This window comes from Arctopsyche grandis, chromosome 5, assembly GCF_051622035.1.
Source record: "Arctopsyche grandis isolate Sample6627 chromosome 5, ASM5162203v2, whole genome shotgun sequence".
NCBI lineage: Eukaryota > Metazoa > Arthropoda > Insecta > Trichoptera > Hydropsychidae > Arctopsyche > Arctopsyche grandis.
Genome location: NC_135359.1, coordinates 21,136,219 through 21,164,123, shown reverse-complemented (window position 1 = coordinate 21,164,123; position 27,905 = coordinate 21,136,219). Strand labels below are relative to the sequence as shown.

At 31.8% G+C, this 27,905-nt stretch overlaps 1 protein-coding gene across 1 annotated transcript in view; it reads left to right on the top strand.

Annotated features, from left to right (window-relative positions):
- LOC143911562 (ras-like GTP-binding protein Rho1) overlaps positions 1–26,863 on the top strand; it is a 147,182-nt gene extending 120,319 nt beyond the window's left edge. The window contains exons 3-7 of the mRNA XM_077430491.1: positions 19,314–19,401; positions 21,954–22,063; positions 24,940–25,074; positions 25,419–25,568; positions 25,822–26,863. Coding sequence (XP_077286617.1) covers positions 19,314–19,401; positions 21,954–22,063; positions 24,940–25,074; positions 25,419–25,568; positions 25,822–25,896 — 558 coding nt within the window. The 3' untranslated portion in view covers positions 25,897–26,863. The remainder of the gene's footprint in view (positions 1–19,313; positions 19,402–21,953; positions 22,064–24,939; positions 25,075–25,418; positions 25,569–25,821) is intronic.
- The last annotated feature ends 1,042 nt before the right edge of the window (positions 26,864–27,905 follow it).

Genomic DNA, 27,905 nt, shown 5'->3' with positions numbered 1-27,905 from the left:
TCTATATACGAATTTTCCGACGCTTTTCACCAGTAGATATGTACATAGATGCGTTATCGTTCAAGAAAAAAATATGTAAATAAGATTGGGTAACGTTTTAAATTTTTTTAATATTGAAAATAATAATATAATAGTTTGTAACTCAACTGGCGACTTAGAATACCTATGTGTATTATTATCGAGTAAGCTATTTCCTCCTCATGTGCAATTGTTTTATTTGAACGATAACCAAGTATGAAGTCAACGGTTTTCTACGAGCACGTACTGTGTGGCTTAACGTACGTTATTCCGGTTTATGCAGCGGAAATTGGAAAATTGTCTCTCTATTAAATTTTCCTACTTGTCCTACAGAGTTTCTACTATTATAAATCTATTCAGAATGCTACTAACGGAATAGTTTATCAAAATTATTCCGTTTAATATCAAATTTAATATCAAATCTCTTATTTATATAGCAACCAGCAGAAAATATTAGTGGTTATTATATAATGCTTTGAACAGTGTGGTCACGGGTTCAAATCCCACTAGTTTCTGCTGACCAGACTTTGAATTTATGACTCCAGGTCTTTCATTGAAACGGTTCCAACAAATTCGGCAACCTTACACATTTTCTCGCCAATCTCGAGTTTTCAGCAATTTCGAATTTTGCTGAATTGTATAAAATGCTGCAAATTTACAAATCTGACCATTAAATGTATTTATGAATGTTAATTGACATATATTTACTGAATTTGGCTGAATTGTTTAAAAATGCTGCAATTAAAAAATTTGACCATATATGTATGTATCTGGGGCTTTTTATATTACTTGTATCAAATGTTTCTGGCCAAGAAGGTGCATTGGGGTTGCCTGTTAGGCCTTCCTGGTATATATTAAAAGAAATATTGTTGATATATATGTATGTATGTAGATACATATGAAGTGCAGATTGTATTTGAAAAAAGTATTAGAATGAGAATGTGAATTGAAAACTGTCAAATACATAATGGTGAGCAACATTATCAAATCGCTGAGTTGACATCTATTCAATCTGACAGTGTTTATTTAATTTGGTCTATGTCTGAGTCTGTCAATATGCATCAGTAAATTGTATTATAAAATGTTTCATCAATGAAACTTTTTATTTAGAATCAAACAATGTCTGGAATAATTACATAAAAAAGTGTATAACTTTAATTTGAATTATTCTCATACGTTGAAAAACAAAACATTTTGTTTAAAACATTATATACTTAGTAACGAATTTGCTTATCCCTCGAGGCTTTTCAAAAAGGCATTGTCACTTTTCGCAGGGCTTTTAAAGCTTCGACTCGGAAAAACCGTCACTTTTGAATACATTCGGCTAAAATTAATGTACACGGCGGCGATCTGCGCGCTTAATTCCTTCGCGGGGGTGAGGAGAATAAAAGTTCTACAACCATTCATCTCTATATAACCGACAAAGCCGCTTGGCGGATTCGCACCATTTTCCAGCATTTCCCAAAATTTACGCCCACCTACCTCCCCTTTGTCTTACAACACAACCAAATCCTACCCCCCTATTCGACTTAATTTATTTAGTGCGGTAACAAACGTTTTTATACGCGCGCTGAAATAATCCTCTCGTCGTATGTTCATAATATACGACGAAAGTTTAGTTTTTACGGTCGTTGCGCGTACATTTTCGCCAAAATTCGCATAAAATAAAATTTTATTGCATAACTTCAAACCCCCGCCTCCATAAGTCGGTGTACATGGAAAAAAACACTTTGCATTACATGCATGATATGAAAAATAATGTATACTTCCAGGAAAATATATCACATTAGACCGGATTTATTGTTCTTATTAAAATTAATTTTACATTTTTTTATATGCAATTTTAAATACAGATAATTATAAATATACACCCATAGAACGCGTGGAAAATTTATTTATATGCATATTTATGCTTCCACCAAAAACAATTTACAAAAGTACTTAATATAAAATTATCTTTCATGGGATTTATCATACCTGTACAAAAAAAAGTAATATATTATGTACCTACATAATAAACCAGCAGCATAGATTAGTGATTAGCATATATTGCTATGGTCAGTGTGGTTATAAGTTCGAGTCACACCGCTTGCTGCTGGCCAGATCTTGGTTTGTAACCAGGACGGTCGTTTCTTATCAGAGTTAGCCAATTTTTCTGATTTTCATTGAAGCGATTCCTGCAAAATTGGCTTTCTCTACCCATTTCTCGCGAAATCTTGAGTTATTGTTATATCTCAGGATTCACCGGGTTTCTCTCCTTAGATGTTTATTGTATAAATTCGTATTGTTGTATAAAAATGTTTATTAATCGTATCGTATTCGATGTTTATTGATCGTATTATATACGATGTCTGACCATAGATTTCATGTATGGTTTCGAATTATGTAATGATTATGTATTAAAAAAATATATATGATTTCTTAATGTCTACAGTACACTCATACAATTGGAGCGAATTTAATGACGAGTGAAAATTGATTGATTGAATAAAAATAAATAAATAATAAAACGTGTACATATACATATAATACGCATATTATAAAGTATATTGGTATATTTCTATGAATCAGTATGTCAAAATGAGTGACAATCCATAAATCACGATTATCCAATATATTCCAATCCGATGAACAGACCTAAGCAACGTATTCAATTTTTAAACTCTTTCGTTTCATTCACAGTATATATATGTAAGGGGCGTATATAAGGGCATTTGCTCTCACAAGATCCAATGAAATAGTATTTGCGTCGTTTAAAATGAAATATACGACGTCATTACTTTGTAGTGGAATCATGAGAAGACATTTGTTCCGTAGAAGTGGTGTAAAGAGCGAGTGCTTTGAAAATCCTATAGCTGTTTTTTTACTGTGCACGTGCCCGCTGCATTTAGCGAGATTGTCATACAGCGTGCATAAAAGAACCGAGAGTAACATCAACCGGCTAAATATCCTTCCCATCTGTAAATTTAATTAATGGCCGGTGTCGGAACTTCCACAGAAACGTGACGAGAAATACAACTCATTAAAATACCCGATGAACATTTCAAATTTAATTGTCTCCGCAGACTATACCATTAAATTTTAAAGTCATTTATTTCAAGATTTTATTCATTTTTGATGACTTAATTGATTAAATTACAGTAAAACCTTTATATATTGTACTTCGCATTTAACACATATCTTGATACATTCAGATTGATTATTCAGTTTGATCTTGACTCATTCGACAAAAAGTGTATATTAAGTCTTAATCATTCCACTATTTGGTCAGCCGCATAGCTTGGTGGTTGCGTTAATGCTAAACACCGTGAGATTTCTGGGGTGAAGCCTCGGGTTGACCTAATTGAAAAGAATTTATTCGGAGTATTTCTGCAGTGCTGCTGGTCAGACTTGGATATTTGTGACTCCAAGTCGGTCGTTTCCTATCAGAGTTTGCCGACTTATTTGATTTCATTGTTAAAACGTTTCCTCACCATATTGGCAAAAACATCTATTTAAAATTTATAATCTATAAATTTATATATGTATGTACAAGTTTAATACCATAGGTGTCGCATAAATAAATCCGTTATTAGCAATGTTTTGCTCATGTGATCTGACAGCTCAACATCTCAAGTAATCATGTGATCTGACAGCTGCAGCAGTTTTAATGCATGCCGGCCGTTTACATACACATATAAGCTACTTTTTTGTATAATATTTAGTTTTACGCGGGATACCCTCACTAAATCGATTGGAAACTTGATTGAATTTCTTTTTATATATGGAAAGGCTTTTGATTAAATTTTTGTAAGAAATTTTAGATTGAATTTTCTGCATCAATACGATTAGATATCAAGCAGGGTATATTTTTTTATTCATTTTGCATGATCAAAGTAGTATTTTTTTACGTAATTAGCAATATATTTTTATACGTACATTATACATATGTATCTATGTATAATTGGTGCGTTTTTAAAGATGTTATAATTAAAATCAATAAGCTGGAAATGGATTTTTTTCGACGTTGAATTTAGGTTAATAGGTTTTCCTCTTCGTCGTTTATACGGAAAGATTAATTTTTACGATCGCGTCGTAACGTTAATAATTGCGAAAATTATGACAAGCGTTAAACTATACATAATACGGAGCGAACGTCGTTAAATCGGCGTTAAAGCGAATGATCCGTCGCTGTTTTTCGCTGGATTAACACTTAGCGCACCGCGCGTGAAAATCGTTAACAGTTGAAAAAAAAAAAAACACACCAAATATTTGCCTGGTGAAAAAATTGCCGACGCGAAAACTTGTGGCCGGTCGACAATAATTTATGAAAGTTTCGCAAAATGGTCGAATTTTGGGGGCACCGCGTGCGCGAGTAATGAATATAAACGGCGAAAGCGCGAACGTTACTGCGTTCGCTCTCTCGCTAATATTAAGCGCGCGGGGATAAAAGTTAATTTAAACCGTATTATCGAATTAATTTTCAAAATTATAGAAAAAATATGCCCACCGCACCCCCCGAGCGCCCGGCACGAAAAAATACACAATTAATATAGAATAACAATGGTTAAAATGTGGAATTAAATTAATAACGGATGAAAATTATTTTCGTTCTTGTGCAAACGCTCATTAGTATGCGGCGCGCGTTTATTATTCGCGGTCACGTTGTGTCAAAATTAAAAATTTCTCGTAACTTTTCATTTGCGAATGCGAAAAAAAAATACACACAGATGCTGCCGTTTATTATGACGGCGACGTCTGTTCTTCCTTTCTCCATTTGCCGAAAAACATTAAGCCTAGAAAGTATTACGATCACGCTGGAAAATTCAAACCTCGCGCACTGATTGATATGCATTATGCATCAACTTTTGAAAAAGTTTTAAATTTATTTTAATATTCGATCACGTCGAATTTCCTAAACTTATAAAACTTAAGTATTTTGGAAACATATTATATATAAATAAATTAAATATACATGTAAAAACTTTTTCTTTATAATGTATTATTAAATATCGATTCTCACATGTTCAAATTAGCCACAACGTAGCTCACTGGTTAAGCCATTGTTTACCAGTAGGGAGGTCGTGGGTGAAAATTTGAGTAATCATTTCAATTATATATATGTATATGTAGGTACATATATGCTGCTAGCGAGATCTGGATGTTTCTTAAATTCAAATCGACCGTCTCCTGTTTAATTTTTCCCATTTATCAATTTTAATTTTTCTGACGAATGAAATCAAAATAAACATCCCCCCTAGTTTCTTGCAAATTTTGTCGCATATCGAATTTGTTGAATGTTACATATCTGTGCTTACCTATGTATATCGTAAAATGTGTTTGGCCATAGTTGTCACTATTGTTAAGTGCTTAGGATTATTTAATATTTATATTAAAAGTTTGGCCGTAGATGTCGCCTTAGATAGATGTCACCTGTCATGGCACATAATAAAAAGGTATATTAAAAATAATATAATTAAATAAGTGACACATTAATAAATAACGAATATTTTAAGGCAGATATGGTGTCCGGTAAATTACTCAAAATACGATTTCCTTGAAAGTCAATTTTCAAAATACAATTTGGTCGGAAAAAGAAAATAATTCTAAAAACAAAATAAAATGCTGTCAACAACAAATTATGTTGGTATTTTTATAAGTGTATTTTAAGTAATATATTTCATTTCGTCACACTAAATTTTATGTTATAAATGATTATGATGTTTTTCATATGACCGTATTTGAACAAAGAAAAGGCTTATGCGATAGTAATGTAGCCCCATAAAAATGACGTTTCTGTTTTTATTTTTGTATTTATCTAGTTATGCTTTTGATTATAATTAGTTGAAAGTACGAAAATACATATGAGCCATAAATTTTCTGTAGAGATAACGTCACGCAATAAGGTTCACTTGGTATATAGAGGATACATTTGAACGCCGCACATTATGTATATCAAGTGCGCCAGTTGTTATATAATATTTAGATCGTGCAATATAATATTATATATTCATAGCATTGTCGGAATGTAAAAGGCGCAAATTTATCCGTTTTGCGATTTCACTCTAGAGAGTGAAATGAAGGAAAACGGATGCGGAAGAAGAGAGAGGTGGAGGTGGTAGGTTTTTCATTAACGCAGTTTTCCACCGTTTTAATTTATCGCCAAGCGCTCCTGGAAAATCGGAAGAAGTGTAGCCAGGTGCGAAAGCGAAACAGTGTGCCGCCCTGGGGCGACACTTGTCCCGCGATAAATAAAGATTTTACCGGGAAATCTCCAACCCTGTCTCCGTTGTAGGCTACACCCCTTTTTACCGTCGGTTCTCAAACGTCAATCGCCTCTAGACGCGAACCAAAGTTTGTTCTCAAAGGATTCTAACTAAATATTTGACTTTGACTATCGATAAGTTTGCACATTCTATGTTCCTACTCGCCTTGAATTATTGTTTTCCATAATAGTTCGGAATTGTCAAGGAAATGATTAACGACTCACAACACAACACGTTTCGGCCATAATTTATACGTGTATATACCGATTAGATAGGTCTATATTATAAATATAGACCTATATACACATGTATGTATGTAGGTATGTACATATACATATTTTAACTTATGTTTAATTTAAGAACAATTTTTCTTTATAAAGAAAGGCTTGACTGAACGTCGATATGACGTTGTTATGTTCAGTATTACTAATTAATAAATTATATATTTTTAAAATAATTGTTTAATTTAAAATTACGGAGCAATGATTGAATGAAAACTCAACTTATTACTTGGATTGGATATGATGGCAGCCATCAGTGACTCAAAGTTAAAACGCTAAATTTGCCCTTCAATTTTTATTAAAAGAAAATATGACTTAAGCTGCTTCCATCTTAGCTGAAAAAAGCAACGATTTTATTAATTTTTCGTTAATTTCAGTCTTCTTTTTATACACATTTTGTTAATTTGATTTTTCTCAATGATGTACAATTAAATTTTTAATTAAAATGACATTTGTATATATAACGATATAAAATAATAAAAATTATATTTATACTGTTCAAAATATAACAAAAAATCATATTTTCAGCGCTTTGTTTTATTATGTATGTAAGTGTACATACATATGTACATATTATGTGAGGTCTTAATATGTACTATATATACATATAGTATATGCACATACAAAGTAATGCTGTAATATTCTAATAAGCAGATATTGATTAATGTCTATCACATTTTCATTAAAACTTATCCCCGGGACACGAGAGAACCCAATATGCGCACTTTGTAAGCCGTGTAATATGACTTGTAAGTGGATGTACCTTTGCACAAGCGGATGATGGTGCCTTGAAATGGTTCATAGATACCCGACATTGTTGTCGGCTTTAAGCCGTCTCTGTCTGCAGTCAAGATGAATGCACCCGAAGGGTGAGGATGGAGGGGTGGAGGGGGAGGTGGCTCAACGAGAGGGTGGTAGTGCATTTTCCTGCCACACCGCCTTTGTCGGAAATGAAACGGTACCCTTTTACACGTGTTCCCATCACGTGTTTTGCTCCGCACGTAAATTGCTCGCTGGTCTAACAAGCGAGACTTCACCCGGTAATTAATGGGGTTATACACACCCCGACATCATAAAACATTGCAAAACCCTCTACCATACACTTTTAGAACAGAACGACGCTAACAAGATACGATGTTTCGGTATGCGGACGAATCGAAACGTGTGTCTATACTTCTCTTCAGATCCTACTAATTAGAGAGCATCATTAACAAACGTTAAATTTAAAGCATTTCGTAAAATATTTATACATTTCGTGTACATATATACATACATAATTTATAATTGCATGAGCCTAAGTTAATATGGAAATGAAAATACCAAAGTTGTTGTATACGTTTTTATTATTGTAAATTTTCTTTGTTCTTTATATGTCGTTGAAATTAATTATAGTTTCGTTTGTTACGACTATTTAATTGATTACAATCATTTTTGCATAACTTTATTCCAGCTATTCTTATTGTAACGACATAAATATTATTGCTATGCGAGATTTATTTACTCATCTCTGATTTGTTTCGATTTTTAAATATGCATAAATACGTACATATGTATATACTTTTATCTCACAGCTACAGCTAATAAAATATAAATGGAACTTGTACGTAGTTACATACTTATGTATATGCAGCGGTGTGTTGGAAGCCAGTTCTCCCGGTTCTCAAAAGCCAGCCGGTTGTTAACAAAATAAGTTCTCAGGTTATTCAGATTCAGCTTGTTTTTACATTATCAGTTTAACAACAAATATCAAGAGTCAGAATTGATAAAATAAAAATATGTGTAGTAAGTAGCTGGGCTTGGGTGAAAAGGGGTTTTTATTCCGAGTATAATTTGGCAGGGGGTTGACGAAAGCTATCGTTACTATTTTCAAATACTTAAAATGTAATCTTGTTATCTAGTTTTACAAAGTTGATTGTTTTCGAAAGAAATTCACCTACGGTGCTACATATTTACATTTTGAGTAATAATAATAATAATAAATACATTTAATTAAGTTTTTAGTGATACTTAAGGTTAAGTCAGAAAAAGGTAGAATGAAACGTAAAGGAGGTAAGTAAAAATTATAACGTCTTTGTTCAAATGCTGGTAATTATTTTAATTGGGCCCAAACCCGTTTTAAATAATATTCATTAAAGTAAGCAAATAATTGACTTGCTTTGTGAACTAGTTGTTGAAATTTATGTAGTTCTAATTATTGCATCGAATAAAAATATCGACTCACCCTCGCATAAGCTTACTTTTTCATTTGCGGCTTATGTTGTTACTCTTCGCGTCGACATAATAATACATTACCGCAATAAAACCCTCCTTTTTGCGTCTTTAGGTCTATCTCTCTCTTCCCCCCTGGAACGAAGTGAAAAATGAAAAGTTGCGCTAGCGAAACTTTGAAGTAGGGGTGGTTTCGGTTGTAGGAGAGGTCATCCCCCAAGCGCCCAAAATAAATGAAGTCTCGCTTCTGTAGCCTTAATCGGAGCTAGAGGCCACGTTGGCGTTTTAAATATTATACTAATTGCTTTCTAAAAGTGGAAAGTCGCTTATACATCACTATGCCGTCGTTGTAGAGCTCAATCAAAAAGTGTTGACTCTAATATTTATACTGTGGCAAAATTTATACTTACTTATACGAAGTATCGATAGATAAAATTTTGTGTTCATGAGATTTTTACTTTTTTCATGTTGATTCTAGTAATTAGCAGTTATAGTTTCCAAATCGAAATTGAACCTTTGACGTGTATTAAGTAACACCTCGGAAAATTCTTCGCCAGTTTTCCAAGATGGTGCATAATAATAAATGATGGTTGTAGAAGCCGCGAAGATGTCTGCATAGTTGCCTCAACAATGCACCGACGAAGAACTTTGTTATAGCACGCAACGGTGGCTATCACATTCTTCAAACAATGCACGAAGCCACCCTAATTGTTTATTAATTACCCGACTTTAATGAAATGCGCTTAAAATTATACAAAGTATGTATGGGGTGCTTTAATAAGAAACTATTCATCTTAGATAGTTTTTAATTACAATATAAATTCGCAGCAGCGTATCATTCAGACAAATGCGAATTAAATAACGAACTTCGCCTTTTTAATAAGAATTTCTTTGGTATAAAAACGAATACTAGGAATTTGAATTTTATTTAAAATTAATTATTTTTAAATTGGTTTATTAAGATGCAATTCTTTCAAAAAAGACAATACCAATATTTTATTTGATATTCAGCAATTGTGCAATTTTTAATCCATTCCAATAATTAATAAGGATTCTAATAATTAAATTTTAAGAAGATACTTTTAGTTTTATTTCATTGCATGCACAGAACCTTTAGTGTTTCACATTTTTTAATTCACATCAATTATCTCGATTATCAATCATTTTTGTAAGACTGGGCGATTACAAAAATAGTTTATTGTAATGTCGGGACAGTCGACCTTCGTAGTTGAATTGAGTGAAGCAGCAGCAATATTAAAAGCCCACTGTAACTCCTAAGTTTTGCTCGATGAATTGTGAAGACTCAACTTTTTCACTACGGAAGCCGTAGTGAAAGAGTTGAGTGTTAGGGATTGATGCACAGTGTTTTCAAATCATATTTTGTGAATAATCAATATGGTATTTGGTGCTTATGTACAAAAGTTTGATCATAGGTGTCGCCTTGAGCAACATGTTGTATCACCTTTGGTTGGGGTTAATATGTAATGGAAATAAATATGTAGAAACTTTTTTGGTGTCAATGTTTTGAAAAAAATATGATAGAAGCTACATACATAAATACATATGTTGGAAAATGTTGTATTTATTTGTACTCGGTTACCATAACAATATTTTTTTAATAACAATGATTTTAATTTTTAAATGCTTTTTATTATTAATACCAAAAAAATCAACACCAAGAACAATACTCCAACTTAAATGTGTGACTATGTTGAAAGATAAAAAATAATTTTAATGTTTTTCACGATATTCTTGGTTTGTACAGACATTCTCATACAAAAATTCATTTGTATATGTTAACTTTCCTCCAAAGCTCACAATATTAAATAAAATCCACCGCAATGAGACGATATAAAATGGCGTTGCAAATTAAATATGATTCGAATGCAAGTAGCGTTTTAGCCGAGGGGATATTAAATATGTATGTATGTATATACATATATTAAATGTAGATATCTAACGGGTGTGTCCGCTTTTTAATGCAGCGCGTTGCACTCGCTTTACTTATAGACTCGAGTGGTAGACTGCAACTATTTTAATTGCAGATATCCGGTCGTCGCACAGAACCGCCATTAAGCTATATTACTACGGGTTTAAAGTCGTCCCTGCAATATTATATAATGGGAATAGCGGGGAGTTTCGTTTAATTCATCATCCGCGAAAGGTGCAGATGAGACATGGAGGTGGGTGGGGGTGGGTGGGTATCTTTTCTCATTTCCACGGTCAAACTTTCATCGACGTCGAAACTGATCTGTACTGGAGTGGTGGTAAAAGTGTGGATTAAACCACCCGAAGACCGGTTAGCAGACGTACAATTTTCCAGCGAGAAAACATGACCATGACAACGGCGAGTCCTGAACAAATTCCAACAGGAATTTCCGAAGAAAAGAACCAAATAACATCTAACCCTCTGTATAAACAAAGGTAGTAGACCGAAAGCGAATAGTGGGTGGGTGGGTGTAAAATTCTCGACTGTCTACGAAACTCCCCCGAGAGAAGATCTCACAGACCCAGCGATACAATAGAACGCGAATTAATTAAATATTTCGCCGAGTCTTCGTTGCGATTTTTAGTCCAATCTATTCATCGAGTCTAACAATTGAATTTTACCTTTTAATATAACAATGTACGTATGTAACATATTTGACATTCAAGTATATTTAATTTACAAATTTTCATACCGTGTCTGTATTAAAATATTTTATTCGAGGGTAAAAACTTTATATAAGTAATTAAAATGTGCTACACGTTTTAATCATAAAAAGGGTACAAATTTTATATCAATCCACACAATATATGTAGATGTTTATATAATAATTTTAACATTATATTAAAATATTAAACAAATAAAAATCTGTCTCGTTTCATCGCACGTGCTCGCCTGTTTGATTTTATTTGAAACATTTTGTACAAGGAATTTGTTACGAATTTTTATAATTGAATTTTAAAAATAGTACAGTTCTTATTTTAGACTTTTCTGCTCGGGACTTTTTAATCAAGTGCCAACGTTTATTCACTGTTAATCGTGTTGGATTTTAATTAATTGAAAATTAATAATACAATATCGCGATTTATATCAGATGTATTTATATAGACTGTACTTCAAATTTTTAGTATTTTATTTTATGTGCTACGGAATTTTAATTGAAAATTTTTTATTATAAACAACACGTTTATATAATATCGTATGATATTATATAAACGTGTTGTTATAATTATAAATTAAATTTTGTATTTTTTTAACTCCCCAAAGCTTTATCGTTATTTGTATAGATAACATATTTCAGTATGCTAAGTCAATTGGTGATATACTCGCACTCGTCAACGAATATTTTGAAACAAATTTTACATTTTATAATATACTATTCATGCAAATTAACTGCAAGCAACGTATAAAATCAAAACTTGACCCTTTTATATTGTGCTACACATTTTTGAACGTATGAAGTTTATTCCTTTAACATATGTAGGTATATACCAGGATGTTTTTCTGTAATTAGATGGACATTTTTAGTGGCGGCCTAGTTTGGTCAAAATTGGAGAGTGTGACCTCTCTAGGTTTCAGCCAACATCTTTCACTGACGAAACAATCGCGTTAAAAGCCTCGCCGACCGGGATTTCAACCCCTTTCCCTCTTTCGTGTGTGCTATTGTTCCCCGTCGAAATCTGTCCGCGCATTACTGTCCTCTCACTAAGAGGAAATAAGCCTCATACGCGTACCTACACATGTAGACGAGTGAAATTCTATTCAGAACCTACAATGACTACATATATTTACACAGGAAGACTTGTCAATAGACCGGCTCTGTCGAGTAAATTTAATTTGAAACGTGACATATTTCTTCAGTACTTTATTTTATTATTCCTATATTATATATGATATATGTATGTAGTTCAGATTTACATTACCAAGCTTTTCTCCAGTGGGTTTCCCTTGCCTTCTACAGAGGTGGAAATGGTAAATGATGCCCATGGGTACGATGGATTTGATGGAGCCGATTTTTTTCTATGAAATCCTTTCAACAAGTCATGTAACAATGAAAATTCTGATGGTAGATATTTGATCTGAATACAAATTTTGACAAAAATGTTTAAAAGAATCTTTTATTAAAAAGCTAATTTACAACTTCATATAAAACCACATAGAATCTGATTATATTCTCCAGGAGTAATTTTCCAATATTCTCTATCCAAATTAGCGTGGTCGTCTTCCAAATCATGGTATGGATAATCCTAATGAGTATCTTATCATATTATTCGAATATATACATATGTATGTATGTATTACATATATAGAATATCTTTTAGACCAGCTTTATGCGACTGAAATTACTATCAGCCCATTATGTATGTACATATATATAATCAATTCACGCGTCTAATTCAGGTACTTCTTACGGTGTGCGAATTGGGTACCTAATGTAGGTTTCGCTTAAGTCTATTAATAATAATCTTAAATGTAGTCAAGTTTTCTTCTATCCTTATGCAACGCCGTGGTATGTTGCATGCTACGAGATGCACTCCAACGCAACTTGGACTGTTTTACTTAGTGCATTTTCCATACGTACGAATCGCTCTAGTTATATTTTTTTCCTTTTCTTGTCGTAATAAGTATCCTTTGTCTCGTCCGATCTCAAAGGGCTTCTTTTATTAAAAGAGTCTCCGTGTTTGAAGCGTCGTGGAAAATTAATCGCAACAAAATCAAAATGAAACTCGGCCGCACGCGTTGCGAAATCGTATTTTCGCGGCGAGGAGGAAAAAAATAAAAAGAAATCGAGCTGATTAAGTTGGCGAGCGTGTATCGAGTCTTTCCCTTATCAAATCAACGATCTTCCCTTTCCCATCCCGTTCGCAATTCACTGCCGGGAAAATTGGGATGATTTTAATTAACATCTTTTGAGGGCGCGCCTTCGTGTATGTTTGCTGTGTCCATACGCTTCTTTTGTTAATAGATAATATGCAAAGAATGCTTACAGTAAATTGAATCATACGATAGTATTCCTTGTAAGGTTTGTTTTATTATGTGTAGTAATTGCGTTGTATTTTTAATACTAATGATAATATAAAAACGTCACTGAACTATTTGGAGAAACGCTTGAATTTGATATACCTATACTGTGTAATATATAATTTATGTAATCTTGTAATTGTTAACAGAATTTATAATAGAAATCAATCAAGATACCATTACAAGGAGCTTTTAAATTAACTTAAATCTCGACCATTCGTGTTTTCATAAAACAGTTTGTATTCTTTTTATTTATTCACCATTTATAATGTTTGAATTTCTATAGTTCTGAATTCCACTTGTCGATAGAATTAAATTAAAAAAAAAAAAAAATATATATATATATATATATATATATATATATATATATATATATATATATATATATATGTGTATATATATATATATATATATATATATATACATATATATATATATATATATATATATATATATATATATATATATATATATATATATATATATATATATATATTAATATATGTTACAGTGAATTTAATACTAGCAGTGAAAGTATACTTTTACTTGCGTTTTAGGGAATTTTTTTTCGAATACTTAAACATTTACTTTTGATACTTCTGTAAATATTGTGTCTTCTTCGTCTATCTCCAAAAAATAGTTTTTCGATATTTTCTTCAGTGTATTAATGTTAAATTAAATCAGAAGGTAAATTTGATGATGTTAGACCAACTTTTGCAGTTTGTCCAAGCACTGCTTCACATAGGGACCGTTTGATAACTGAATGAAATGCCCTATTTTTACATACCTCTTATACAGTTCACATGGTTTTCGTTTAAGAAGTTTTTTATATCTCTTATCTCTTATTCATTAATTGGACAGTCTCAGTCCTTTTTTGCGATTGGTGCTGCTATAGTATCCAATACAGGAATTTTTCATTGTTTTGATTTGTGTTATATATAACATATACATATTTATTTTATTATTTTAAAACAAGTAAATCCTAACAATTCCAAACACTTTTACAAATACAATTATATTTTAATACGATACCATAGAGACATCTATGAATAAATTCGATATTAAGTAAATTTAAATTATTATTATTATTTGTATTATTAAATTGATATTAAGTAAATTTATTAAACGAGAAATACATACATTTTTACTAATGTATTTCTCGCAAAAATCGAGTATGTACATATGTATGGGGGTAGCATATGTTATAATAATCAAAAAATCCGAGAAGAAACCCAAATTTGCGAGGCAGAGGAATAGGTTGCCAATTTTGGTGGAACCGATTAAATAATGAAATCAGATCAATGGGAAATCTCTGATACGAAATGATCAACCTGAAGTCACTTATATTCAAGGTCTGGCCAGCAACAACGGGCCAGTGATTGTACTCATGACCCCTCAGTAGAAAGCATCATACACTAACCACTGAGCTATGTTACTGGTTAATTATATGGTTACATATATGTATATGTATATGTATATATGTATAATGATTCAAATTTTTGATTACACGAATTTTAATAAAAGTGCAGTTTTCAAATTGTATCATTGACCTACTTTTTAGTATTTTTTAAATCTGCAAATCTACATTTTGATTCACAATTCAATACAAAACATTCTTAAGTTTGTTTTTTTGCCTTCTTTCGTTTTAACACTGCATAAATATAGCGAAAAAATACTTATGTTCAATGCGAAACGAAATTACTTTTTGAAGTATATGCACAACAAGTTTTTCCAGGCAGTGCCAATGGTGCTACAGACGGTAACGAACAAACTTTTCAATGGTCAGACATTTATTATTGTCGCATAAATCAGGCCCGTGAGAGCACAGAAAGAATGTAGATTCGGTTAGAAAAACTCGTCTGATATATCGGAAAACTTTTCTAAAGACCTTAATCGAATCCTTCCAACCGTTATTATTCCAACATAATCAACCGAGACAACGAGAAGATTTGATTCGTTTACGACCAAGTAAGCAAATCATGAAATTTTCGAGATGATTGTTGCTAAATTTGCGGTAGAGGGTGCCTCAAGGGTGTTTCCGTAAGCTTGAGTGCTAACGCTTCACCGAAGGAATTAAATATTTAGTAGTATCTAAGTAGATAAACGTTCCGCCTAACTAGATAATCTTCTTAGTAGTTCTATAAACAAAGCCACGTGTCCCGACACTTAGAGAGTTAACCGTGGTATGCCCGGACGATGCGAATCAACCCCGTTTTACGACCCGTCGTAAAGATAACCCTTTTGTAGCGAGCGAACTCGTTATAAAATTAATTTCCTGCATTGCGACAAGGGTGCGCTATTAAAAATGTTCCGTGACGACAATTTAAATTTTAATAATACCATTTTATATCCGGGATAAGTGAGCGCAAATACTATGGGGATTTAATCGTAAAATATTTCCATGTTTCAGATTAGTTTCCAGAATCCACATTGGAAAATGTGATAGGAATTCATTCATTAGAACACTGATTTCCTATTGGAAATCAATATTTTATATTTTTGACTAAAAATAAATGAGGTCTTAAACTGTATATATTTATTTCATCATCTTACAATGTTAATTTAGTAATGTATATATATTTTATGAAGACTTATAATGGCGCTGTTTCAAAGTTTCCGAAAAGTTTGATCCAACTCTCAAGAGGATATAGTGCTTGTGTAATTTTTTTCATGTTAAAAACAAAGTTTAGATTGTAAGCTCCTAATATGATCAAAGTTAAACGGATCAAAATATACCGCATACAATATTGTACTGATTTTGACAATTCTTTTATATGAAACTAATTAGTAGTAATGTTTCAGTTCGATGATTGCGTGAAATTGTGCTGAAATGCGAGTATTTATCACAATGGTTCGAAATTTGGGTTATGCAAATAGAATACGTTCATAATGAATGCTAAGACTTACCTCGATTTGAACCATTCAAAGGATAATGTTATACATATGTATGTACACACACAAATGTTTGATACGTATAGTAGACTTTTTATAATCATACAAGCATACATAAATACGTTTAGATATAAATATTTTTATACGCTCTGCTAACAAACTATTCAGGGTTCAAAACGATTTCAAACCACCCACCTCCCCTTTAAGTTGAGAGTCACTAAATAGGGATCTCGAATGGAAAAGTCAAAATACCAAAAAGAAACGGTATCCGGAGCTACGAGAAAATTGAAATTTCCCATCTTCCCCCTCTTCTTTTTCCTCTTCAGCCGACCTGCTCACACTCCTCGCTGCTCTTTCCTTTCTTCTTTTCACTGGGGAAACTTTTAATCCTCTTTAATTTACCCCGAGTCGATACTCGTGGAGCAAGAATCCCCCGGGTTTTTCTCGTTCTCCTTTTGTACACAACGTTTTATCATTATTTTCCCATATAAAAAGGAACATATCGAGTGTAAGTAATCACGTTGGAAGTCCTTCCGTGAAATTATCATATTATTACCGGGGTTTGGTGCATATTTCGGCGGCTAAAAATAAAAACTCCGCTCGGAAAAGCGGAAAAACTGCCGATTTGCATAATAGTCGCAACAGATGCTGCTCCGGTCACATATGTGACCGCAACACAACCTTTAAATTTGAACCCGCTAATATACACACACATCTAGTTTATTTCGACGCGAAAACATTCCAAAATTCTTCGTACATTATTATAAACTAATAAATTCAATCAAAATCAACAATGTTTTCATTAATATAATAAATCCAATGGATTATTTTATACATTGAACCTTGCTAGATTAACGTCCTCGAATGTTCGACGACATATTTATTTTCCGGAAAAGTTTCCAGAAACTTTTCCTTCGGATCCGGGCTCTCTATTGTTTGAATTGATTTTCCCTCCCAACTGTTCCGTTGAATGAAAAGGGTTATTTTGATCATGACAATTTTTCCACGCGACTTGAATTATTTAAAATGGAATTGAATTTATCATTCGTATATACAAACCAGAAACACAGCTCAGTGGTTAGCCAATGCTTGCTTTTATATCCCGACCTTGGATATAAAAGCTTCCAAGCCCATTTTTTCCTATCAGAGTTTGCCAATTTATCTGATTTCATTGTTGGAACGTTTCCTACCAATTGACCACTTACCCTCATTTGTCACAATATTTGATTTTAATTTCAAATTTATAATAATATCATAAATTTATCTTCAAAGTTGGCCACAAGTGTCGCCTTGGGCAATCCCGTAATTACACCACGGTAAACTTAAATTTAAGGAAAAATATATAATAAATTTGCACACGGGTACCTACATACATACATATATACTTACATGCATATTTTATTTTACATAGATATGTACATATATACCAGGAAAGCTTGACAGGAAGACCCCAATGCACCATCCTAAACAATTAATTACATACAATGCAGCATTTTTATTACGTAAATCAAATCAAATTGATTAATTAATCCATTGACACATTTTTTTCTTAAATGCTTTTTAAAAAAAATATATGTGTCAATGGATTAATTAATCAATTTGATTTGATTTATGTAATAAGATTTATGTAGATTTGTATATTATTTTTACAAGTTTTACATACAATAAATATAGAAGATTTGTGACAGCATGTACGATGATTTTTTTGCCAATTTTGAGGAACCGTTTCAACAATGATCAGATAAAATTGGCAAACTCTGATAAACGATCGACTTGGAGTCACAAATATCCAAGTTTAACCAGTGGTATAGCGGGATCGAACCCAATAATTACTTGGTGCTAAACATACACGCTGCCACTAAGCCATACTGCTGGCTAATATGTACATGAACTTTAACTGAGCAACGTGATTGATCTTGCGTCATATGAAAAGTATTGAAAAAGAAAATTTTTCTTGGATCATGCATGTGTGTAATAATCTTAAATATGAAACGAATTATGTAAAATTTAATTTTTAATAAACAGTTCAAAAGCTAGTACCGAAATATATATACCCAATATTTGTGACCTAAGCTATAGAATCAATAAATGTTATATGTATTTACGTTCTAAGTGACAGTATTGACAGCAAGGTTCGAAATTAATTTTCAATGTAGTCCCTTAGATGTAAATACAACGTATATGTATGTGCATATAAGGTTGAACGTAACGTTCTTGTCTAATGGACTCTAAATTGACATAGAAGGTTTCAGGCAAGTTTTTGCCCCATGACAGAGTCGTACTATATTGATTCAAAATGTTTGAAATTTCCACGAGCGTCCTTTTATATACTTAAAAAGGTTGCTCATTTTTTTTTTTTTGATAATTATACAAATTGAAAAAATCTATCGACATGAATTGTGAGACATTTCGCTGGAGTGTATTTTAAATATGATACATAGGGGGTTATATTCCGTTTACGATTGCGAGACCGTTGTAATTGAGTTATGTGCGGATTTATGCGCGTATCCATTACTGTCGGGATTTCTTGCCCATACATCATGGGCGGAAAAAAATATAGCACAGAATTCGGATGAGCCCTTGACGTATCCGACTGAAAAATCCGTGTAACACGTGAAATTATAATTTTTTCATGTACAATATTATTTTTGTTTGTTTCAGGCGTACACCCCGACTGGCTTCGAGAAATATAGCACTACGTATAACGTGTCGGACTACAAAATAACATTTTCAGCTTGGGATACTTCAGGTAATCTATTTGTTATAATTAATAACTCTACTGAAAATTTTATTAACGTATTCATAATAAATTCAAATTTACCTCCCATTTTTCGCTCATAAATTAAAAATTCATTAAAACATAACATTGGATAGAAGCTGGGTTTAATATATTAATTTTAATCAAACTTATGGACTTTATTTATACTATCAGTCAGTCAAAGGTAATATTTATTTTACCACGCATGTTTATTTTATATATGTAATTTATATTGCGTGTGATTGAAATTTAAAGGGACTGAAGTTTCTATTTGTGTAATTATGTAGATAAGGTTCTGTAAAACAGATCCACATCCGAATGAGTATTTTATATATCGCTATAAAAAAGATCTTCGATCAATGTGTTTTGCCAGTGATGACGTATGGATGTGAAACTTGGTCATTGAATGCAAAGATGCTGCCCAAAATTCAATGCACTCAAAGAAGTATGGAACGCTGTATGCTCGGTATACTGATGAGAGATTGGAAATGGAATACGTGGGTGAGAAGTATGACAAGGGTGGTTGATGTAATGGTGAGGGATTGAAATGACAATGGGAAGGTAGCTAGAGTAACGGATGATAAGTAGATGAAAGAAGTGTTCAAATGGCTCCCGCCTGAATATAAAAGGGTTCAAGGAAGGCCACAGGGCAGATGGGAGGATGAAATTATAAAAATGCGTGATATGAAATGGATGAAAATTGCCCAAAACAGAGAAGAATGGAAGCATGTTGAAGATGCCTTCATCCAGCAATGGATGGCGAATGGCTGCGAATGATGATGACCAGAGATCGGTGGACAAGTTGCTTTTGCCCACATAAAATGGTTCACTATTTCAACCTTTTTTTTGCTCTCTTGCTTTGTAGGACATTAGTAATTGCCAATAGTAAGTGAACCGTTTTTTGTGGGCAAAAGCAACTTGTCCGCCGATCTTTGATGATGACATATTTAAACCTAATTTGTTGAGGAAGATGTAGTGGAGAGTGAAATGGCGGGTCACGTAGCTAGAAACGAAAGGTAGTTAGAAGAAGTGCTAGAATGGTACCCGAGAGAATTTAAAACGGCGAATGGCCGTAAGGATGATGAGTAGATGAAATTATAAAACTGTCTGAGGTCGATGACAGTTGAGAGTTATGGTGGATGAGATTGAGTGATGGATGAGAGCTGCGCAAAACAGAGACGAATGGAAGCGTGTTGGAGAGGCTTTAATCCAGCAGTAGATGATGATGTAATACTTCATTGGTTTGTTTGCATAATAATCGAATCAACCTAATTTTAGAAGTTTTGCTTTATGCTGAATAAAAAAGATCAATGCTATTGTTTGTATTATAAAATTTGTTTTAGTATATAACCATATATGTATATTAAGAATATATTTATTTTACATTATGATGCAGTACAAGTATTTTAATTCAATTTTTGAACATTTAAATTAAATATTATATTTATTGCAACGTATTAAATCTGTTTCGAATTTTATTTATGAACATTTCTAAATATACATATATTTAGAAATGTTTTGTAAAGAGTTTCGTAAAGTCAATGTTCCCTCCTCTCATTTCAGACGGCTCTTTCAGAATAAAGTTTGTATTGAGTCGATTTACTTTACGATTGTTTCCCAAATTGACTGCAAAGTGCTTCGAATAAAGTTCCCGTAATTTCAAATTATAAACTGCAAACAATAAAATCCTGTCTTTAATTCGTTTTCTATATACTTTGATCAGTTTAAATATATTGTATAAATTTTCATTGTTTTATTCCGATCAATATTTTCTAATTGAAAACGTACATCGTTTGCACAAACGATGTTTGTACGCTGGTAAATTATTAATTTTCAATTACATACAAAATTCATCGATAAACCGCAAAAATACGCATATCGTACACTTCATAGTGAGTTAATAGCAAATAAATTTGTAATCAAACGAGTCGTTTTTCATAATTCGTATACAGAATTCATATCAAATTTGGCACACTGTAAATTCACGATTATTTTCAAAATACCCACATCGATCTATTGCATATAATTAATTAATTTTCAGGAATTTGTTTACTGTTGCATTAAACGGTCTCGCTGCATTAGATACGAGAATTATAGCACGGTTTAATTTATAAGCGTTGAAAATCGACCCGAATTGCGGTTACCCTACCAGTTCAATTGCCGAATGTTGAATGTGCGGTCATGAATGTATTATGAATAATGAATTCGACCAGGCGAATGCATCATCACATATAACACTACATTTTTTAATTAGTATACATACATACATACATATATTTTAGACTCTTATAGATACGTCGTATCCACTCGTATCGAAACATCTCTCTCCCATTCACATCTAAGTTATCCGGTTTCTCAAAGAGTATCTTTGAAAATTCCGCTGGGAGATAACACCAATGCAAGTAATCTCATTTGCGAAGAATCTTCTAAAGCAGATCTGACCTGAATGCAATGCTTGCAACCACCTTATATTGTATAAGATTGCCTGAATATATGTACATACATATACTGAATAATATTAATATGTTGAAATTTGATTACAGGAACGCAAGCGTACGATACTGTGAGGCCGTTGGCCTACCAAGATGCTGGAGTTTTCTTGCTTTGTTTCACAGTCAGCGATCCGACATCTTTACAGAATGCAGTTACTAAGGTAGCAATTTTATTTAATACACCACATAAATTTTATCTCTGAATTCCGGTCACGTCTCTGAGCGACACTTTTCAACCCTTTCGTGTCTCGCGAAACTGCTAAACGATGTTAACGTTTACGTTAAACATAATTAGTGTTAGTGTCTCGTTTCGTAATGTTTCCAAGTCATAAATTCAGAGCAGTTTTCCTGATCAAAAATTAAGTGCTGTAATTTAAAATGAAGTTGGGCTTTCATAGCGCTTTCATGCGCTGTGAAAGTGTTTTTGTAGGCATACATATGTATATGTGAATACTTACATATTACACTATCTACATATATTTTATTATTATTTATGAAAATATATTCAAAGTTTGCAACAGAATAGTTCGGAATCAGATTATTGTTGACCATAAAGCAAACACACGTGCTGTTGCAACTGGGAAGGGCATTTCTTCAGATCGTTGTTAATCCGTACTATTTTATTATTTCGACAAGTTTCTTGTACATTTCTTCAAATATGGGAATCACTGCTATCGATCATTGTCAAACCTATGTCAGTACAAGGATAAAATATCGCCGAAATTATTCCAGGGTGCCATAGCACTGGCGTGTTAGCGTTTTTTTACATGTGCAGAACTATCATAGAAAAACACGTGCCGCGTACTTCTCTGTGTCTGCGCCTTAAGTAAAGGTAGAATGTACAATGGTATTAGGATTTTTGATTTCCCAGACTTTTTCAATTCACGGGATTTATATTTTTACTTTATCTATGTACGTAGTAACAGTAGATGAAGTTTTTTATTACAAGGCTCTTTTATTATGTGTATAATTTACATATTTATATAATATTTTACAAAAGTAAACAATATATCTATTAACTAGAAGAATTTTAATTTTAAAAGTAAATTTATTTGATATTTGCTTCTTAAGAATACTAAAATATTTAAATGAGAATCCGAAAGCTTATTTCTAGATTTAGTCCAAAGACTTCCAGCATTGGAAAAAAATCTTTCAGTTTCAGTCGAAGTTAGTTATATAGTTATCATTTATTTTTTTAAATCGATGCCATTTTTATTTGCAATATTTTGTAGATTTATCTGTCCTTACTCCTTATTTAATTCTTCGTTCATCGCCAAACACACAACTGTCTGAATTCATCAGAATTTAAAAGAGTTTCTTCCATTATGGAATCCTCAATACGAGAAGGGTACACTCGCTTGATATAGTTTCATCGTAGGATATACATTCGACTTTATTATAACTATTCTACTTTTTTTATATTTATTAAAGAACGTTTTGATTGAAATATTTTTCCCGGGATTCGAGATGAGAATTCCCCGGACATCGGACATCAAAAATTCCTTGGAATTTCTGTTCCGGGTCGACCCGGGCAGAAACCCCAGTTTGTATAGCAAACTGGCATTAAAATTTTTTGAAATTGCAAATATCGTGCTCCTCAGTTGTTATATTAAATTCGGTGGAAATAGATCTATATAGTTACTAGATGATATTATACATTGTTCTAATTAGGGTTCAGATATTTTGGTACGGCGTAGAGGCTATTTTATAATAATTAATACATATTAATTATTATAAACCTTCAAATACGGCACAGCGGCGATTGCGGTTTTCTCGGTTTTTCTGCCTGCAGGCTTTCCGTTCGCCTATTATTTACTATTCCTCACCTTTATCGTCCTAGTTATAAATAGAATATGAAAGAGCGTTTTAACTCCATGAAAAGTTTTCACAATGAAAATATGACTATGATAGTTATCGCATATATTAACATACTTGAATAAAGTATTAAATTTTGGGAGTATATTTTTAAATATAGCACACATGTGCTTGCTTAATTAAATTGTAATATTGACTGCTCTTGAATAATGTGATCGATTTTCCTTCCAAAATACCTTAATTTGATGCTGGCGCTTGAAAGGGCTCGTAAAAATCCTTATTCATTATTAAATATCGAAACCGAGTTATGCTCGAAACGCCTAGAATTCTGAATTATATTAGAGCCACTGGTTCGTATATTAATTCAAAGTTGTAACTATGTGTATCTTCTTCGTGTATGGTTCACTTGTCTCGAGTTAAATATGATGTATTTATGAAAGTTTTCCCGAGGACATGTACATATATGTACATAAACACAAGAAGAGGCTGTCCCATCGAGCAATTTGAAGGATTTTCAGACGAATCTAAAGGATGGATAAGTTTGTGATGTGCTTTGAAATATGAAAGTGAATCATAAATGTTGGGCCATCAATGTTTATTATATGTAATATATGTACACAGTGCTACAACTTCCTGTATACCTATGAGAATAATTTAGATTTATATTTTAAATTTATTATATTATTGAATACATTAAAAGATATGATTGATATTAAAATTTATTTTACGTTACAATATATACAACATACATACATACATATGATTCTTTTACCGCTTATCAACTTGGCTTTTATGAAAACCCACAACGAAATTGAAACGAATGAGTCGTCAGTATTAATTCAATTGTACGGTATACTTTTTGCCTTCTATATTAATTTTTAACATGGAGTCGAATCGAATTATACCGTTCCGTAGTCGAAGTCATAAATAATTACAAAAAGTTTCGCAATGCTCAGTCGAAAGTTCAATGAATGAATGGCTTCTGGATCGAGGCCAGATCGAATGATTCCCATTTTGTCAAACTATTGTTAATAAAATGGAATGGGAAATAGAGGAAGTTTTCGAAACAATGGGGAAAACTACACGCCCATTGTTGGTCTCATTATGCTTATACATATGTACGTGAAATTCTGTGAATTATCGCTCGCGTTTGCCGTTGACGGCGTTCAAAATTGATTTTATTTCATTTGGTTAATAGTTTATTAATTATATTCTTTTGCAGTGGTACAAAGAGATCAAAACCCACTGTCCTGGACCACCTGTGATATTATGCGCGTGTCGCATTGACCTCAGAAATGATCCTGATATCATAGGATACTTAGCCAAACATCATCAAATCCCAGTAAACAGTGAACAGGTATGTACTACATATATACATATATATATATATATATATATATATATATATATATATATATATATATATAAATATATATATATATATATATATATATATATATATATATATATATATATATATATTTTTTTTTTTTTTTTTTTTTGATTTTTCGCTGTGGTATTGTTGATGTGAATACTATTCCAAAGAAAAATAAACCAACATTGACATATGTCCATATACATAATATGTAATTACAGTCGAACTGTGCATTGTATTGTAAACGTATGCGCTTATGATAATTTATTAGTTATAAATGTTCACCGGTCTTTGTCTGTAATTTAATGGGAATTTTTGTTATTCAGGCAATTGCAGTCAGTAGACAGCTTGGTGCTACTACATATGTGGAAACTTCAGCCAAAACTTCTTCTAAAGGCGTAAAGGATGCTTTCGAAGTTGCTGCATTGGCAGCTTTAGGAAAATTGAATAAAAATCACACTGTTATACAAAAACAGGTATGTTTGTTTCTCCTAGCACTATTTGACATTTATACATATACAATACATTTTTTTTACTTTATCTTTTTAAACTTAGAACTAGATTTATTAAGTATATACTAAAGAAAGTACAGTCGGAGCATACACATGTAAACAATTGTTATTTGTATGTGTATGTTTTTGTGATTTTATTGAAATATTAAAATTACATATGAAAAACTTTATGTGAATGTTATAAAATGTATTTTAATACATAAAATGAAAATTGCAGGTGGGGAGGAGCAAGAGCAAGCGTGACCTGAAGGCTGAGCTGAAGGGGCGAGCGAAGAGTTGTTGTGTTATGTGATCTTTGGCCGGCGGCAGCGCCAGCTCCTCGACTCCAGGAAGCCACGGAAACCGGTGGCCAGCTGGTAATGAGGTCTGAATGCACCAGCCGCCACTTAAAAATAAACTGTTGTCCACTTATCCGTTGGTCTCCTGGAGCCGAAGAGTCCACGGGCCTCGTACGTCGTATCAGTCACATGTCCGCGAGTTGAATTTCACCCCATTGAATTGACGTATGAAAATCGGCTCGGTGCTACGTGTGAAAATGTTTATCCAAAGATAATTTGTTTTTATATATAATATATGGACGATCTGCTGAAATGTTTCATTTTGTACATATGTAAATACATACGGTATCGCTTCACATCTATTTTCTGACTTTGTAAGTTATCCAAAACAACTTGTTTGTCATGAGTATAAATAAATATTCAGAAACAAAATTCATTGTTTGTAATTTGCTTATATTAAATGTATAAGATTTGGACCAAATATAGTCGCAAGTATTATAGAAATGAAGCCAATGTAAATTTAGTTACATAACTAAAATTAATCATGTTGTAAAATACACTTACATATAATGCAATGGTCGTTATTAAAATAGACGTATTAATGTTTAAATAAACATCAATGTTCAATTGTGCATACAATTTTCATACCAAATGTCCGATTTTATAAAATATTTGTTTTTAAAGCTTACTGTTAAATTTTTTTTTATATATTGGTAGTACATTGAAATGTTTTAATTGTAAAATTGACTTTTAAAAATGTTTTAATTGTAAAATTGACTTTTAAAAATGTTTTAATTGTAAAATTGACTTTTAAAAATGTTTAATATTAAATGTGGAATACAATGTTTGTTAGAATGAATTTGTTTATTCATATGTACCGTCAAATTCATGTTAGATGATTTTTTCAAGTCCACGTTGGCTTTATTTTACTTACAATTTTATGGCTATGTTGATGAAATTTATAAAAATTAAAATATTATCAAAATATATGTCATATTTTTTAAAAGAAATATTCTTGTCTAAATATTGTATTATGTAAATTTACATATATAGAAAAAAATTAAAACATTTTATTAGATAATATAGTGGTATCAATGACCCAAGCTTTAATTGTAATAAATATAAAATTTTATTATATTTAGATTAAATATCCAAAAACCACTGTAGATAATTTATTATATACATATTTATAATGTTTCGGAAGAACATTAGCGATATTCACGTTTTTTGTAGTTTTAAATATTGAACAATAAAAAATCAAGAGATGTTTATTATATTGTGTTATAGTTATAAATAAATGTATGCAAGTTATTATATATAAAACTAAGATTATAAAATATGTATCGGAAATTGTTATTTTTTATAAATGCCTGAATGATGTTTACATAAAAAAAAAAACAATATGAAGTTAGAGTTAATATTTCAGTGTCTTGTAATATATAAAATAAAATATATAAGATAGCCTTTGAAATTGAATAACAAATGTAATTAAATTTTCTTCTGACATATCTTCTCCCATTTTACATCCATGCATGCATGTACCGTTTTAAAATTTTCTAAATTTCTCAATGTGGTATATAATCTCTAAAAATCGATTCTATTATACATACTTACATACATATGTACATGTATATTTCAAATTGTATTTTTATATTTATGATTGTTTTTAATCATTACTTTTGAATTCTCATTTTTATAATTGAAAAAATTAAGTTCTGCTATTAAATATATGTAATTTATTCGATATTATTTAAATGTATGTCTTTTTGTGATTCATGAAAACAAAATATTATTCATTATTAAATATGACTATCCTTAATACTAAATAACTGTCCCTTGTTTATAACGATTGTAGGTATTAAGGTCTAGTCAAATATTTTATAAATGTATAAAGCTGTGATGTTGAGACCATTCAATGTTTTAATTTTTAGCAGAGATAATCTGATTATTTCGATGTACGATTTCATCTCTGCCAAATTATTCGATTTGCATATGAAACAATAAATATGTATTAAAAAGCTCT